The 18,992-nt window shown below is 41.8% G+C and overlaps 1 protein-coding gene across 1 annotated transcript in view; it reads left to right on the plus strand.

The window, feature by feature from the left end:
• The window catches only part of ANKUB1 (ankyrin repeat and ubiquitin domain containing 1), a 36,533-nt gene extending 18,069 nt beyond the window's left edge, over positions 1-18,464 (plus strand). The window contains exons 4-6 of the mRNA XM_002685023.7: positions 5,037-5,151; positions 9,117-10,055; positions 15,910-18,464. Of these exons, the coding sequence (XP_002685069.2) occupies positions 5,037-5,151; positions 9,117-10,055; positions 15,910-16,039 (1,184 nt within the window). The 3' untranslated portion in view covers positions 16,040-18,464. The remainder of the gene's footprint in view (positions 1-5,036; positions 5,152-9,116; positions 10,056-15,909) is intronic.
• The last annotated feature ends 528 nt before the right edge of the window (positions 18,465-18,992 follow it).

An 18,992-nucleotide genomic window follows, 5' to 3' on the forward strand; every position in this document is an offset into this window, starting at 1 on the left:
TTCCCCACCCAGAGATCCAACCTATGTCCCCTGCGTCTGAGCCACCAGGAATCAATGAATGAATGACATAACAGGTAGGAAATGAGACAAGCTGGTTGCTGACACTGGAGCCTCTGTCAACATGTAAGAGAAATCTAACCCCAGAGACTGGGATTCAGAATAAGAATTCTCCAAGTTCCAAGCTCAGAGAACAGAGATGGGATCTCAGTTCTGAAACCCCAAAGGTAGAGTAGAATAATGAGACTTGTGCTCTGAGGCATAAGATGGGGGCTTGGTCTCTTATTCCTGGAGGAATAAGGCAAGTTACTAAAACAGGACAACATCTGAGCAGGATAAACAGGAAGAGCAACTTTCCACCAAACTTCTGAGCTGCTGGTCGGCAATCTTAACAAATCCTCTGCTACTGAAATTCAGACTGTTCTAGTCATTCAAATGGAGACTATGTGGCCTCACTGTGGAGGACCAAGGGGCCTGGGGTAGACTGCTAAGCTAAAGCCTTTCAATGCTCATGTGTGAGTGATTTTCAGAAATTAAAAACATAGTAAGTCACTTAAGTCAGGAGATGATATCAATGCACTTGGAACCGTGTTTAAAGTCTCTTGTTTCTAGTGCTAGTCATAGAAATCCAATATTTTAAGATTTTCTCTTGATGTGGACCATTTTAAAAGTCTTTATTGAATTTGTTACCATACTGCTGCTGATTTTTATGTTTTGGCCACAATGTATGTGGAATCTTAGCTCCCTGACCAGGGATCAAGCCTATACTCTCCGCATTGGAAGGTGAAGTCTTAACCACTGGACTGTCAGGAAAGTCCTCAAATATTTAACAAGGAAGTTTAAATACAGCAAGAAGCTTTAGAGAAACAAATCTATTATGTCGGGGATGATCTGTGTTTTGGAAAATGTTTATTAAGGCATTTTTAGAGTGTATTTGTAGAACTTCTACTCAATCTCTACAGAATGATTCCATAATTCTCCAGTAAGAGAGTGAGTTCTCCTAGCTGAGGCCAGACTTGTGAGGGTTAAGGTAGGCTAGGAGCTTTGAGGGTATTAATGCAGATCAGGCTCTGTGAGTAAACACGTCGTCAACTAGGAATCAACCCACAAAGGACAATGAGGCCAAGGTCAAGAAATCCTAGAGCCAAGAGTAAGGGAAGAAGAGCCCCACTTCAAGACTACAGATTGTAACATTCAAAAGGGAGAGATCAAAAACAAAACAAACAACAACAACAAAACCACATGAGAGGCATCAGTAGGAAGAACATATACTTGTGTGGGTGTCTACCTGTGAAGTGGAGGCAAGAAGGGCAAGAGCAGGGAAGCAAGAAGGAAAGAAAGAGAAGAAAGGTAATTGAAAAAAGGAGGCTTTCTAAGCATTCAAAAGAATCCTAGAGACATGAATTCCAAGCCAAGTTCTACTCCCAGCTCACTGAGTAATTCAGGCAATTCTCCATGGGCTAGTCTTTTAGGATCCTTTTTTTTTTTTTTTTTGGCTGTGCTGGGTATTTGAGAGGGCTTTCTCTAGTTGCAGAGAGCAAGGGCTCAGGAGATGCCCTGAGGCATGTGGGATCTTGGTTCCCTGGTCAGAGATTGAACCCATGTCCCCTGCAAATTCTAGACCTCTGGGCCACCAGGGAAGCCCTGGTGGATCTTCTTATCTTCAGCCTTCTGTGACTCTAAGATTACTGCGTTATGAATATTCTACCTTCCTTCTTTCTCACCTACAAGTATTTATGGTGAACTGTCTGAGCCTGAGGATGTGCATGGATGAGCCTAGTCACACACTGTCTCATCATCACTTTGGCATGCAACTTCTGGGGCCATCATACTGAGTCAAAAGCAATCAATCCATCTGCTGTCCAGCGACCTCAGCTCTCCTAGCTGAGGCAATTACAGTCTCGCTTGGAGACAAGCATAACATAGAGGACAGGAGCAAGGGCCCACGAGCCAGATTGTCCAAGTCCAACACCTGGTTCCACTACTTACTGGTTATGTAAAACCTGGGGGTCACTTCATCTTACAGTGCCTCAATTTCCTCAGCTGTCAAATGGAGAAAATAATACAACCCATCACTTAGGATTGTTGTGAATTTTAAACTGTGAAATTATTCATGTACTTAGAACATATAATAAGCATTCAGTGAATATTAGCTATTCATATTCAATATATTACTGTTGTTATTATTATTATTAATCATCATTCTTGTGAATTCAAACTGGGAAATGTAGAGAGATAAAACTGGTTATCGGTAGGGGTGAAAAATGAAAAGCACCAAGAAGTAAGGTTGGGTTACAGCAAATCCACGTGGCATGCATGCCAAAGTTGTGATATGACAGAAACTCCAGGAATAAGCAGGGCAGCCTGTCAGTGGAGAAAGGAAGGCACACAAAGAGACCTAGAGGGCATGAGAGAGAGATCCTGGGACCCATGGGAGAGATGGCCCATTTTGAGAGGTGTCTTGGTTCCTTAGAAATCAAGATGTTGTCATTGTCTCGATATAATAAGCCCCATTTTCTTGAGGGTCTCCTTGCAACCCAAGAGCATAATTAAAATAGAGCCCAGTATTAGATCATCCACCATGAGCCAGGCACATTTTGGGAAAACAAGCACAGAGTTGTGAGCAAGAGTAGCAAGTTTCCAGGGACTTCCCTGGTGGTCCAGTGGCTAAGACCCAATGCAGGGGGCACAGGTTCGATCCCTGGTCATGAGACTAGATTCCACATGCCACATCTAAAGGTCTTGCATGCTGCAATTAAGACCAAAGCCAAATAAATAAAAGTCTTTTTTTTTTTTTTAAGTAACAAAGTTTCTACTGTCTTCAAGCTTGCTTTTCAGTGGGGAAGGCATGCATCATTCAGTAAGCAGAAAAATATCCAATTTTAAATAGAATGAAGAACTATAAAAGAAAGCAGAAGGGAATAGAGAGTGGCATGGTAAGGTGGGGAGAGGTTATTGTAGATGTTTGGCTAGACCAGGAGATGACATCTGAGCAGAGAATTGAATAAAGACGGGGAGGCTGTGGGGAGCTTCTCAAGGTAGATTTAGGTGAGAGATTATCTAGGCCTGAAATAGGATAGAGCTGGTTGAGATGGAGGTGAGAAAACAAGAGTAAAACTGTCAGGTCTTAGTCATTGTATGAGCTTCCCAGGTGGCTCAGTGGTAAAGAATCTGCCTGCCAGGCAGGACACATAGCTTTAATCCCAGGGTCGGGGAGATCCCCTGGAAACGGAAATGGCAACCCATTTCAGTATTCTTGCCTGGAGAATCCCATGGACAGAGGAGCATGGTGGGCTACAGTCTATGGGGTCACAAACAGCTGGACATGACTGAGTGACTAAAGAAAAACAAGTGATTGTATAGATGTTGGGGGCATGAGAGAAAGGAAGGGATGGAGAACAACTCCCAGGTTTCCAGTTCAGGCAGCAAGGAAGGAAGATGGTGGTAACACAAACTGAGACACGGGACAGGAGGAAAAGCAGGCTGTGGGGGAAAGGTTGTCTTTCACAACAGTAGGTTCTAGCATGATCCCTTGGCTGGTGATGTCCCTGGCAGAAGCAATCTGCAGCTGGAGCAGAGGCCTGCCTGGAGTTTGCAGACTCAGGGGTGAGGGCACAGGGGTGATCAATGATGCCATCAGTGGCACTGAGGTGGCCTGTGAGTCAGCCAACAAACTTGGAGTGGGCACTTGTATCCTCACACAGGACCATCTGTGAGCACTCAGCAAGTGGCAGGTGGTGAGGCGAGTCCTAAAGGATCTTCCTCTTTAGTAGGCTGTGAAAAAAAAAATGTCCAAACAAGTAAAATGATTTCAAGTACTGATGATAGGGACTATGCAGAAGTAAAAGTAAGGTCACAGCATAAGGGGTTTCGGGGAGGGTGGGTTGTGGCAGAGATTGCTTTAGCCATAGTGACTGAGACGATCTTCTGTGAGGATACAATGTTGAAGGCAAAGCTGAGTAAGAAGGACACTGCCCTGTGGACCTGGATAAAGCCCCTTTGAAGCAAAAGAAATTGTAGGTCTTTCCATCCTAGGATGGGAGTGGACTTGATGTATCTGAAGAACAGGTGAAAGGCCAGAATGGCCAGAACAGAGTGAGGGAGGCAGGCCGGAGGGAGAAAGGTCTGAGTGGGTCAGATGGGGAGGAGCCCGTTTTTGTTTTTTTCTCTTTCTGGTCGCACCGCAAAGGTTGTCTTTCACAACAGTAGGGTTCTAGCATGATCCTTTGTCTGGTGATGTCCCCAGCAGGAGGAATCTGCAGCTGGAGCAGGGGCCTGGCTGGAGTCTGGACTCCAGCCAGGGGATCTTAGTTTCCCAACCAGGGATCACACCCATGCCCCCTGCAGTTGGAAGCATGGAGTTTTAACCTCTGGACTTTCAAGAAAGTTCCCAAGACTGGGTTTTATCCTGAGGGAACATGTAGAGTAAGAGCAGAAGCCTGAGGAAAGATTCTTGGGAAACACCAGCCTGAAGGACAAAGGGAATGTAGTCACAAAGCCAGGAGCAGGCAGGCTTTTTCGGAACAAGTGATAAATCCTCCAGCTGCAATGCAATTATGTTCATAACGCAGAATGGCTCCTGTTTTGTGAAGGATACAATGCAAGGATTGTTCATCTTCACCCATAGCCCACAACATAAGCTAAAGGCCAAGAAGTACATATGTCCTGCCACCATTGAGTTTCTCTTTCAACATAACAGCTTACATTTCCATGGTGATGTATAGATCAGCAAGGAATCAGTGTCCACAGGACTACTTTAAGATAGCTGCAGAAAGAAGTCCAGCATTGTATGCTTTCACTGTGCAGATGAGAAAATGCAAGTATACAGAAGTTAAAAAGTTTTTCCAAGTTAATGTAGGCCCAAGCTAAAGACAGCATCTCTCTTTCTCTCTCACTTTTAGGCATCCTCCTCTCCTTATTCAAAGGCTACTTTTCGTTTGGCACCCAGTTCAGGCCAGTTTGGAGAAAGCTATCATCAGATGTTTTTTGATCACCTAACCCTGGTGACTCTAACCATCTCCACCTCTCTTTATCCACAGGCACAACACTTCGCTTGGATGTCTGGGACGGATGGAAGGAGTTTCTGATGGGTTGTCTCCTTGGACAAAAACTTCAAGTCCAACGCTATTTATCAAATGAAGGACCAGTCCTCAAGTACGAGATAAAGCAAATGCTAAACTAATCAATTTTTTCTAAACTCTCATAGGACCTCTTTAGCTGGGGTGTTGCTCCATGAAAGTTCCCCTTAGACATTTTTATTGCAATATATTCTAGAATAAGACAGCAAGGATGCCACCAGGGCTGAGAGCCTTTGGTGATGAATTGCAATTCAGGAAGGCTTTCCTTATACTAACAATCTAAATGGGAGACTTCACTTTGGTTTGGATATTAGACTTTTAACAGCACTTTTTAAAGGCTACCAGAATAAGTGCCTTGCTACTCTTCTATTCAATTGTTCTAAAAACCACTGATTGCTAATTGATTGGCTGAAAATATCCGTGATCTCTTCCTAAGCTATCATGTAACTTATCGAATTACTTTTAACGCATGCTTTTAAACTTTTGCCGCACATGAAGTGTTGCCTGTGCTGCTGGAGCAATGGAGGAGGGTAGGCTCAGAGAAGCAGGTGGACATTTTAACTTATCTCTGCAGCCAGTAGCTTGCCAGGGGCATAAACTACCTTTTAGGTTTTAATGCAGTGGTATTTTTGAACAGTGCCCCCTTGTGGTGATTTAATCATACTTTACAGATGCCCACACACAGGAGGCTGTGAGGTGACAGACTGGAAAGCCAGTTTTTGAAATTTTCTAAGATATTAAAATAATTTAAATTAATTTCTATTTGGGGATAATTATGATGCTCTCTTTGCATGCTCTGAATGCAAAGAAACATTTCATTGCTTTCAACAATGCCTATTTGTTGAATACTTTGTAGCAGACATTGTGTTATACTTATTACCTTATTTTATACTTAGAACATTTCTATGAGATTACCCATAAAAATCTTATTCTTTATCTTATTTTACAGGTAAGGAAACTGATTTAGGAAGTCTGCCCAACATCACACAGCTAGCAAAGGGCCCAATTAAGTTTTGGATCCCAACAACTTACTCCAGTGCACATGTACTTAACCATTTCCACTTAATCTTTAAATAAAATCTAAGAGCTCAGAGAATATACATAATAAGACTGAAAAACTCCTACTGCAATTCATTCACCCAATCAACAAACATCTATTGAGCGTTTACTATGTACTATGAGCAATAAGGAGAAGGCAATGGCAACCCACTCCAGTGCTCTTGCCTGGAGAATCCCATGGATGGAGGAGCCTGGTAGGCTGCAGTCCATGGGGTCGCTGGGGGTCTGACACGACTGAGCAACTTCACTTTCACTCTTCACTTTCATGCATTGGAGAAGGAAATGGCAACCCACTCCAGTGTTCTTGCCTGGAGAATCCCAGGGATGGGGGAGCCTGGTGGGCTGCTGGCTATGGGGTCGCACAGAGTCAGACACGACTGAAGTGACTTAGCAGCAGCATGAGCAATAAACAAGATATGATTCCTGCCTTTAGCAAGTTTATAGTCCAATAGAAGACACACAAAATAAGTAACTAATTCTTGGAAGAACAGAATTGCAAAATGTTCAGGGGTACAAACTCCAGTGACAATCTACCTAGATTCATAGCCCTACTCCCTCAGTGTTTAATTGTGTACACTTGAGCAAGTAGTCATCCTGTACCTCAGTTTCCTCTTCTGTAAAATGTGAATAATAATAGCACCTATCTTATAGAACTACTTTAGAGATTAACTGAGCTAACATCAGAAGGAACTTAGAGATCAGCCTGGCACATGGTAAGGAGGATATAAATGTTAGGTGTCACTGCTGTTACCATTCAGCCTGAAAAGTATGATGACATGGGCATTGTGCAAGAAGATAAGGGACTATATAGTAGGGACAACTAGACTTACAGAAGCAGATAAAGCATCCTTAAAAAGGAACTTGAAGGGCTGATACTCAGGTAAATGATTGGGAGAAGAATTAAAACGTTCCAACGAGGGCTTTCCTGGTGGCTCAGAGAGAAAAGAATCTGCCTGCAATACAGGAGACCTGGGTTTGATCCCTGGGTTGGGAAGATCTCCTGGAGAAGGGAATGGCTACCCACTCCAGTATTCTTGCCTGGGAAATCCCATGGACAGAGGAGCCTGGAGGGCTACAGTCCACAGGGTAGCAAAGAGTCAGACACGATCGATTAACTAACACTTTCAAAACAGATGGAACCACATGTATAAAGACCCAGGGGCAAGAATAGATTTAAAAAACTGAAAGAAGTTCCACATGGTAGATTATAGAATAAGAGGAAGCTAGTGGCCAGAGGCTGGAAAGGTTAGAAGAGGCCAGCTCATGAAGGCTCTTGTAGGAATGTGAAGGAATTTGGACTTTATCTTTTGAATGGTGGGAAGACATGGAAGGTAGAGAAAGACCATGATGAAATCTGCATTTTAGAATTTTGGCTCTGGCTGCAGTATGGGGAATAGAGGCAGACAGTCAAAAGACACTGGCGGCCTGAGCTAGGCTTATGTAGCAGAGGTGGGTCTAGGAGAACAGATAGATAGTGAAAAGATCGTTTAGGAGGCAGAATCAACTAGGCTCAGCAACAAGAGAGCTCTAATTCCAACAACATGGGTTTAAGGATGAAAGCGAAGGCCAGTTGGTTGACCCAGGAGAGGCTTTTCTCCCCGAATCAGGAAAACTGATCAAATTCAGAGTTGCCGGCTTACACTAATGAATTTCAAAATAAATTGATATATGAACCAAAACACCAGTGCATTCATGTATAACTCTAGTTAGTTAGACTCTAACTGTCATAGGGCCCTAGAAACTCACATGTTCTGGGAAGATCATCTTTCTCATTCAGGAGAATTCCATGGGAAGCCAATAGACAGGAACAGATGCTGTGGTGAGCATGTAATCAGAAACAAAAGTTAGTTCTATGCAGTAGATTTTGGATGATACCAGGCTAGCTTGCTTCCATCTCTATAATGGGCTCTGATAAGCCTTGTCCAAGTGGATCTGGACAATACCTGGCAGGGCCCTGCCTAGCCTTGCCTCCCTAATTCTTATTTCTCTGAACGCTCTTCACCAATCATTTGATTTGTGCCTGATGGGGTATTGGAAGGATAGAGATGTCAGGAAGGCCAGTAAGGGTATAATACAGTGGAAGAGAAGGGGAGTTGGTGGGAAGTGATGTTAGAGATGGGCAGGGTCCTGGTGACAGGGGCCTTGTAGGCCAAAGTGAAGCATTAGAATTTCAGTTGCAGCAGGAAGCTATTAGAACAAGCTAAGCTATTGTTTAGAACAGGGCATAGGCCACCACCAACTTAAGGAAAAAGAAGATTGCTAAGCACTATGTGAGGAAAAGCCCATAGCAGGATAAGAAGGAAGTGGGAGACCAGTTAGGAGACTGTGGCACTGGTGGTCATGCTGGTGGGAGACAATCTAGTGGTTTAGATCAGAATAGCAGTGGAGACTCTGAGAAGCCAGAAAATAAGGACAAAGCAAACAAACATACAAAACGTTCAAATTTCTAAAAATGTACTGAATCTCTTCCTGTACTTTCCCAGTTAATACAAAGCTTAATATTTTTCTCGAACATTTGATTTTCATAAAAAAGATAACTGCTCCAAAGAAACCAGTTTGAATTATTTACATAGGCACAGTAGGACAATGTGTATAAGCAAGGCCTGTGTGATTGAACCTGCATATTGTGTGCTAAGTCACTTCAGTTGTGTCCTGACTCTTTGTGACCCCATGGATTGTAGCTCTCCAGGCTCCTCTGCCCATGGGATTCTCCAAGCAAGAATACTGGAGTGGGTTGCCATTTCATCCTCCAGGGGATCTTCCCCACCCAGGGACCGAACCCGTATCTCTTGTGTCTTTTGCATTGACAGGTGGGTTCTTTACCACTAGCCCCATCTGGGAAGCCTGTATATTACTATAGGCCTTTTCTGAAAACATTGTAGGTAAAAGTTAGGAAGAAATAAATATTTTAACTAGAATGCTTCAGGGGTATTTAGTGAAACTACATTTGTCTGTTTGCTCTGGCTTGTTTCATTCATTCAGGTATCAGAAAAGGGTCGCCCTGTACATCGCCGCCTTTTATGGGTACATTGAGCTCACTGAATGGGCCCTGAAACAGGGTGTGCGGCCCCACGAGACAGTCGGCGTGCACCCCTACCGAGCATGGTGCCAGGAAGCCCTGCACACAGACGTCTCTAAATGCCCCATTCATGCAGCTGCGGAAGCTGGCCAACTGTTGATTCTGAAGGCCTTTGTCAATTGCAGCGTGCTGTGCCTGGATTGCAAAAACGCAGCAGGACAAACTCCTCTGACCATTGCGTGCAAACACAAGCATAAAGACTGCGTGTTGTATTTACTGAGTAAAATGTGGTCCACGGTTTCTTTTCTGAAAATCTCAGTCTCCATGAGGATTTATATTAAAATAAAACAATGGGTACTCAGAGCTCAGAGTCACAACCTGAATAAAGGCCAGCTTTGCGGGGCAAGGGTCTTGGGGGCAAAAGTTGGAGATGTTGTGATGGTGGATGGTTTCACCAAACCCAAAATGACCTCCAAGAGCTGGCAGAAGGCTATGGACAAGGACTCACAAGGAGGCATTGAGAGCAAACTGCCGCCCCTCAGGGAGCAAACTGTGAGCAGGAAACTTGCCTGTCCTTTGGCAGTTGCACAGCAGGACACAAGAGAAGAGATAGTCAGATTTCCTCCACTGGTAGATGCAAACACATTCTCTGAATTACAAAAAAGACAACAAAGCCAGAAAAAAACTACTGCCACAACTAGGAAAAAAGAAAAGCTCATTAAAAATACATATATGCCCCAAGTCCCTCTCCCTCCAATTTCAAGAGTGGGCTATTCACACCCATCTTTTTACTATGCAACTCCCAGTGCTGACTTTTTACTCAGATCTTCCTTTGCATCTTTCTCAGAGCATAGTGGGAGGACTCCAAGGCAGAATGCCATCTACTGCTTAGCTGTGGCCAGGTAAGCTTTTCTCATCAAACAAAGGTGAACTTTAATTGGGCAGCTCTAGGGAACAATCTTGTGGTTCAGATGGAAAAGAGTCTGCCTGCAATGCAGGAGACCTGAGTTTGATCCCTAGGTTGGGAAGCTCCTCTGGAGGAGGGCATGGCAATCCACTCCAGTATGCATGCCTGGAGAATCCCATGGACAGAGAAGCCTGGTGGGTTACAGTCCATGGGGTCCCACAGAGTTGGACACGACTGAGTGGCTAATACACACACACACAGGGAACAAATGGTCCATGAGGCCCTAACATGCCATATGGTGTAATACAGGTTGTTCCAATGCATCAGTTCCCAGCTTCAAGGTCCTCAGCCTAACCTCATATTCAGGACAAAATGAACTGATTTTATTGGCCCATCTGTGTAGTATTCCACTCACCAAATTTTCAGGAAGAGAAGAGTTGTATCAATGAACAAGTTCCCTTGCTGCTGCTGCTGCATTTTCTTTGAACTAAAAGGAATTGCTAATTATAATTAAAGGGAGAAGGGGGAAACTTGCAATCTGGGAGATATCAAAAGTGTCAATGGAAGCCTAGATGGTAGTGAAAGTGGAAGGGAAGAAAAGAACAATTTAATGACAAACTGAGTCATAAGACTTCAGTTGACTTGCAGATAAGATATACAGGCTGGGGGAGAACTATACTGGATAAGAGAATAGAATTGATATTAACATTTAAGGTAAGTTTAAAAAGTAATCCATTATGACATTTAAAGACATAAAAAAGTGTGTCAGAAGCAAATTTTTCAGGCACATTCATTTCATAAGATAAAATTTTATATGTGGGTCATCAGTTTACACTGAAAACAGAACTCTAATTAGATCTCAGGACCCATCCACGACTTATGAGGCATTCTTGGGTGCCATGATTACAGTGGAAATATAGATTTATGAATGGCTTTCCCCCTTACTCAATATCATGAGAAGGAAAGACAAAACAAAGCTAGACTGTTTTAGTGGCCTCTCTGTATTTGTCTTTATATCAGCTAGATTGTTGCCACCTACTGGTGAGAATAATTTTAGCCCTAAAACTGTGGATGTGACTGGTGACGGAAGCAAGATCCGATGCTGTAAAGAACAATATTGCATAGCAATCTGGAATGTTAGGTCCATGAATCAAGGTAAATTGTAAGTGGTCAAATAGGAGGTGGCAAGAGTGAACATTGACATTTTAGGAATCAGTGAACTAAAATGGACTAGAATGGGCGAATTTAATACAGATGACCATTATATCTACTACTGTGGGCACGAATCCCACAGGAAAATGCAGTAGACCTCGTAGTCAACAAAAAAATCCAAAATGGAGTACTTGGGTGCAATCCCAAAAATGACAGAATGATCTCTCTTCATTTCCAAGGCAAATCATTCAATATCACAGTAATCCAAGTCTATGCTCCAACCACCAATGCCGAAGAAGCTGAAATTAAACAGTTCTATGATGACCTACAAGACCTTCTAGTTCTAACACCCAAAAAAGATGTCCTTTTCATCACAGGGGACTTGAATGCAAAAGTAGGAAGTCAAGAGATACTTGGTGTAACAGGCAAGTTTGGCCTTGGAGTACAAAATGAAGCAGGGCAAAGGCTAACAGAGTTTTGCCAAGAGAACACACTGGTCATAGCAAATACCATCTTCCAACAACACAAAAGAAGATACCACACATGGACATCACCAGATGGTCAATACCAAAACGAGATTGATTATATTTTTTGCAGCTGAAGATGGAGAAGCTCTATACAGTCAGCAAAAGAAGACTGGGAGCTGACTGTGACTCAGAACATGAAATCCTTATTGCAAAATTCAGACTTAAATTGAAGAAAGTAGAGAAAACCACTAGACCACTCAAGTATGACCAAAATCAAATCCCTTACGATTATAGAGTGGAAGTGACAAATAGATTCAAGAGATGAGATTTTATAGACAGAGTGCCTGAAGAACTATGGACGGAGGTTCAGGACACTGTACAGGAGCTGGTGATCAAGACCATCCCCAAGAAAAAGAAATGCAAAAAGGCAAAATGGTTGTCTGAGAAGGCCTTACAAATAGCTGAGAAAAGAAGAGAAGCCAAAGGCAAAGGAGAAAGGGAAAGATTTACCCATTTGAATGCAGAGTTCCAAATAATAGCAAGGAGAGATAAGAAACCTCAGCGATCAATGCAAAGAAAGAGAGGAAAACAATAGAATGGGAAAGACTAGAGATCTCTTCAAGAAAATTAGAGATACCAAGGGAACATTTCATGCAAAGATGGGCTCGATAAAGGACAGAAACCATATGGACCTAACAGAAACAGAAGATATTAAGAAGAGGTGGCAAGAATACACAGAAGAACTACACAAAAAAAGATCTTAATAACCCAGATAACCACGATGGTGTGACCACTCACCTAGAGCCAGACATCCTGGAATGAGAAATCAAGTGGGCCTTCAGAACCATCACTTCAAACAAAGCTAGTGGAGGTGATGGAATTCCAGCTGAGCTATTTCAATTCCTAAAAGATGACGCTGTGAAAGTGCTGCACTCAATATGCCAGCAAATTTGGAAAACTCAGCAGTGGCCACAGGACTGGAAAAGGTCAGTTTTCATTCCAATCCCAAAGAAAGGCAATGCCAAAGAATGCTCAAACTACTGCACAATTGCACTCATCTCACACACTTGCCAGAGAAGGCAATGGCACCCCACTCCAGTACTCTTGCCTGGAAAATCCCATAGACGGAGGGAGGAGCCTGGTAGGCCGCAGTCCATGGGGTCGCTAAGAGTCGGACATGACTGAGTGACTTCACTTTCACTTTTCACTTTCATGCATTGGAGAAGGAAATGGCAACCCACTCCAGTGTTATTGCCTGGAGATCCCAGGGACGGGGGAGCCTGGTGGGCTGCTGTCTGTGGGGTCGCACAGAGTCGGACACGACTGAAGTGACTTAGCAGTAGCACACACTTGCAAAGTAATGCTCAAAATTCTCCAAGCGGGGCTCCAACAGTACATGAACCAAGAATTTCCAGATGTTCAAGCTGGATTTAGAAAAGCCAGAGGAACCAGAGATCAAATTGCCAACATACATTGGATCATAGAAAAAGCAAGAGAATTCCAGACAAACATCTACTTCTGCTTCATTGACTACACTAAAGCCTTTGACTATGTGGATCACAACAAAAAAATGGAAAATTCTTAAAGAAATGGGAATACCAGACCACCTTACCTGCCTCCTGAGAAATCTATATACAGGTCAAGAAGCAACAGTTAGAACCGGACATGGAAAAACAGACCAGTTCCAAATTGGGAAAGGAGTACATCAAGGCTGTATATTGTCTCCCTGCTTATTTAACTTATATGCAAAGTACATCATGTGAAATCCCAAGCTGGATGAAGCACAAGCTGGAATCAAGATTGCCAGGAGAAACATCAATAACCTCAGATATGCAGATGACATCACCCTTACGGCAGAAAGAAAAGAGGAATTGAAGAGCCTCTTCATGAAAGTGAAAGAGGAGTGTGAAAAAGCTGGCTAAAAACTCAACATTCAAAAAATGAAGATCATGGCATCTGATCCCATCACTTCATGGCAGATAGATGGGGAAACAATGGAAACAGTGACAGACTTTATTTGGGGGGGCTCCAAAATCACTGCAGATGATGACTGCACCCATGAAATTAAAAGACGCTTGCTCCTTGAAAGAAAAGCTATGACCAATCTAGACAGCATATTAAAAAGCAGAGACATTACTTTGCTGACAAAGGTCCGTCTAGTCAAAGCTATGGTTTTTCCAATAGTCATGTATGGATGTGAGAGTTGGACCATAAAGAAGGCTGAGCATCAAAGAACTGATGCTTTTGAACTGTGGTGTTGGAGAAGACTCTTGAGAGTCCCTTGGACTGCAAGATCAAACCAGTCAATCCTAAAGGAAATCAGTTCTGAATATTCATTGGAAGAACTGATACTGAAGCTCCAATACTTTGGCCACCTGATGGGAAGAACTCACTGGAAAAGACCCTAATGCTGGGAAAGATTGAAGGCAGGAGGATAAGAGGACAACAGAGGATGAGATGGTTGGATGGCATCACCGATTCAATGGATATGAGTTTGAGCAAGCTCTGGGAGTTGGTGATGGATGGGAAGCCTGGTGTGCTGCAGACCATGGGGTCACAAAGAGTCAGACTCGACTGAATGACTGAACTAAACTGAGCACAATGAGGTTGAGAATAGAAATCTTATTTCCAAACTTATTGTTTCTCATTTCCCAATATTTTCCTCTTCCTTGCATTTGTACTCTTGACTGCCTTCCCATCTGTCTTCTCCCTTTCCCACAGCACCTTTCCCAGGATGTATCCCACATTCCCCTGTTGGTGTGTTGCAGAGGGCACGGGGGAACCTGCACACCTTTTGCCCCTGAAAATCTCTCTCTGGTTTGACTCATGTCCCCCCTCACAGGAGTCATGAAAGCACTCATGTCCATCTGAAGCTGGCGGTTAAGCCTGGCAGCCAGGTGGTCTGAGCACTTTGCGCTGAAGGATCAGTTATAGCTCTTGGGCCAAAATGTGAGAAATGGACACGTTCCATCTTGATGGTGGGGTCCACCATCATCAAGCTAGTATCATAGCCAGGAGATGGGAAAGAGCCTAACTAATCCTTTGTGGTGGTGACCCAGGAGAACCGGGTCAGGGACAGTCCATTAGATGTTCCCAACTATGTGATAAATGTGATCTCCCAAACCAGGACCCCAGACATTTCATCTGGCATCATATGAGAGCATTTGCTGGACTATGTGTCATTCAGGAACTCCACATTTTTTTAAACATTATTCATTCATTTATTTATTTTAATATTTATTATTATTTATTTATTTGGCTGTGCTCGGTCTTGTTGCAGTACACAGAATCTTCAGTCTTTTAGTTGTGGCCTGTGGGATCTAGTTCCCTGACCAGGGATTGAACCTGGGCCCCCTGCATTGGGAGGACAGAGAGTTAGCCATGAGCCCACCAGGGAAGTCTCTAGGAATGCCATCTTTAGCTTCACAAAAATATACTTGTGAGGGTTGACTCAGAGTATTGAGTTAACTCAGATCCAATGATAATGTGGGTCTTGGGTGGTGTGTGCAGGTGGCTGGTATGGAGCTGACAGTGACTGTCTCATTCCTCAGAAGACAGTGTCAGCTTTATACACATCAAAGAATATTGCCAAGGTGTGCCTAGAAAACTGTCTTCCTTACAGCTTATTTCTGATTCCAGTGAACTTGATGTAACCTGGAAATCCAGCTTAGTGAAGATCCAAATGTGGAGGACTGGTCCAGAAGGTTCAGGGTGCACTGAGAATAGATGGCAATCCCCAAAGATGTTTCTGATGGGCTCTTATGCTCCTGATAAAAGCAGATCTCTCTATGTTGCTTTGTTTTGTTTCATTTTGATAAAAAGTACAAAGGAGGGAATTCCCTGTTGTCCAGTGGTTAGCACCCCAGGTTTTTGCTGCCAAGGAAGTGGGTTCAATCCCTAGTTCAGAAACTAAGGTTCCTGCAAGTTGCATAGCACGGCCAAAAAAAAAAAAAAAAAAAGAAGCTTCAACCCAGCAAATTCTATGACATTGAGTGGCTTTCTGTTTCTAGCTGTGAGTGCTCACCTTTTGGTATTGCCTTGGGATGATTTTATTCCCACTGCTTCACAAGGAAATGGTTTTAGAAAGATTCCTTTTTCCTGTTTACTTCCTCATAGGATAAGACAAACCAGCCACAGAAACAACAAAATAAGCCCGAGATTTCCATCACTTTAGCTATAAATGGGGACAAGAATGGACCTCCTTATAAATTATGCCCTGTTTTCTTGCAGTGCCTTTAAAGAGAAACGATGGCTTCAGCAGTTAGGAATAGCAAGAGTCCTAGCGAAAAAGAGCATTTCTAATCTGACTACCCAAGGAGGCTTGACAGCATGTGAAAATCCTCCAGAAATTGTGCTTTGAAAAGTCACAACAACCCCAGTTTGTATGAAGACCTGGTCAGACAGAACTTCTAATTCTAATGCTAAAGTTTCTAATACCTGTTTTAATTTTGGGGCTTCTGATAACAGTTCTGATGCTACATGAATATTTAAAGTTCAATACCATGTTTCAAAAACTCCATCACCCTAAGTGAAAATTTAGGGCATTTGTTTTTACACAAAGAGTCTGAGGTATAATTCATAAGAAACTGAGAAGAGCAGTTGCCTATGGTAGTAGGGCAACTGGGAAGGTGAGAAACAAGGACATGAGCAAGAATGTTTATTTTCTCCCTCTCTCTGCCTCTTTTATTATTATTTGCTTTCCTGGGACTTTTAAAAATGATTTTTGTTTTTTAAACATATGATTGCAGTACACAGTAGAATATTAATTCAAAAAATTCTATATAGGAAAAATATTCTATATAGGGATGAGATGGCTGGATGGCATCACCAACTCGATGCACATGAGTTTGAGCAAGTTCCAGGAGTTGGTGATGGACGGGGAACCTGGCGTGCTGCAGTCCATGGGGTGGCAAAGAGTCAGACATGACTGAGCGACTGAACTGAACTGATACAGGGAAAGTCCCTGGTAGGGTTATAAACACCATCTACGTCTAATACTGGTCTCAGATATCTTTTGAATTTCTGCTAAGACACTGCTTGCTATTAATTTTTTAAAACTGATGTAGAGTTTACCTACAGTGAATTACAAAGATCTTAAATGTAAGATTCAACAGATTGAACAAACATATACATCTGTGTAACTAATAACCTAGTCAAGACATAAAGACTTCCATTACCTCAGAAAGTTCCTTCAAACTCCTAAATTTATCTTAATCCATATAGACGACTGCTATTCTGATTTCCTGATATATCTCCATGTATAACACTTTCCAATTAAAGGAATCATACAGCTGTTCACTTTGTGTCTGGGTTATTTTTCTCAACTTAATCTATTGAGGCTCATTAACATTGTTGCATTATTAGTAGTACATTCTTTTCTTTTTCTCTATGTAGTAATATTCCTTTATTAATTGCTGATATCATTACTAGTATCTTTTGCCCTATTTTTATTTTTGCCATGGATAGTCAGTCTTGTAATGGTTTTGTCAATTTTACTAGTTTTCCACAATGGACTGCTCCTTTTGTTTACTCTTTATATTGTATATTTGTTTTCTAACTTGTTAATTTTTTTTTTACAGTTTCTGCTGCGCTGATTAAATACTTTACTAGTCTTCTAATATTTTGGACATGTTATTCATAGCTATTTTCCAGTCCAGATCTAACAACTCCAATATTTGCACTTCCTCTATACAAGCCTTCCTTGAATCTTTTTTTACTATTGAGTAGTATTTCACTATGTGGTCATATCACAATGTATTCAGATGTATGACATTGGGTGTCTCCAGTTTTGCAATATTGTGAATAAAGCTGCTTTAAACTTTATGGTAAAGGTCTTTTTCTGGACATATCCTTTCATTTATTTGGGGGCAAACATCTAGGTATGGAACTGTGTGATAATACAGTAAATATATAGTAACATTATAAGAACCTACCTAACAGTTCTCCAAAGCAGTATTATAGTTTTACACCTCTAGTAACAAGTGTTCTGGTCACTTTACAGACTCACCAAAATTTGGTGTCATTAGTACTTCTGATTTTTATTCTAGTAGGTTTGAAATGACTTCTCATTGTGGTTTTAATTTGCATTTCCTTGATGACTAATAATATTGAATGCTTTTTCATGTGATTCTTGGCTATTTGTACCATTTATTTTGTGAAGTGTCAATTAAGTTTTTGTCCATTTAAAAAATTCTGTTGTTTATCTTTTAATTATTGGTTTATTGGAGAGTTTTATATATTCATGATACAAGTTCCTTGTCAGATGTATGTACTGTAAGCATTTTTTCCTAATCTGTGGGCTCTTTCATTTTATTAATGGTGTCTTTTGATGAATGAAGATTTTTTAACTCCAATGAAGTACAGTTTATCGTTTTTTTCTTTTATAGTTCATGCTTTCTGCTTCCTCTCTAAGAAATCTTTGCCCACCCCAAAGCCATGAAGATATTCTCAAATGTTTTCTTCTAGAAGTTTCAGAGTTCTTCAGGTCTATGTGTGTTTAGTCGCTAAGTGATGTCCATCTCTTTGTGACCCCACAGACTGTAGATCTCCATGCTGCTCTGTCGATAGGATTTCCTAGGCAAGCATGCTGGAGTGGGTCACCATTTCCTTCTCCAGGAGATCTTCCTGACCCAGAAATCTATACTGTGTCTCCTGCATTAGTAGGTGACTTTACCACTGAGGCACCAGGGAAGCCCTAGGACCTTGGCACCCTTGTCAAAAATCAATTTACAATTGATTTGTTCTTTTTCCTTGTTTGTTTTGGCTATTCTTAGCCACTTGCATTTCCAAAAAGATTTTAAAATAAATGTGTAAAAAATAATAAAAATAAAATAAACTTGCTATCCTCTATTTTTAAAAAAAGCCTATTGGGATTTTGATTGTTCGAAACTAACTTCTTAATAATAGTGAATCTTACAACCCACCATATATTTCACCATCCATGGTATATGTCCCCATTTATTTAAGTCTTCCTTGATTTCACTCATCAAAGTTTTTTAGTGTAGAAGTCTTACAAATCACTTATTAAATGTTTTTTTAAATATTTTAAATTTTTGATTCTATTTGCTAGAAAAGTTTATAAGGTAGATCCTTATAATAGTCAGAGACACCTAAAATCTAAAACCATCTAAAAATAGGCTTCTAGTTTGATATTATAGGGTTGGGCATATAGAAAGTTGATACCAAAAAAAGGAAAGATGATGCTGAAGAAATGTAGGCAGCATGTACAGAAGTGTTAGTCATTGCAAAGACAGTAAGAGGGGATTGTAACTGGAAGAGAGCACAGCACAGGTTCTGGGGTACTGGTAACATTC

Source organism: Bos taurus, chromosome 1 (assembly GCF_002263795.3).
Source record: "Bos taurus isolate L1 Dominette 01449 registration number 42190680 breed Hereford chromosome 1, ARS-UCD2.0, whole genome shotgun sequence".
Taxonomy (NCBI): Eukaryota; Metazoa; Chordata; class Mammalia; order Artiodactyla; family Bovidae; genus Bos; species Bos taurus.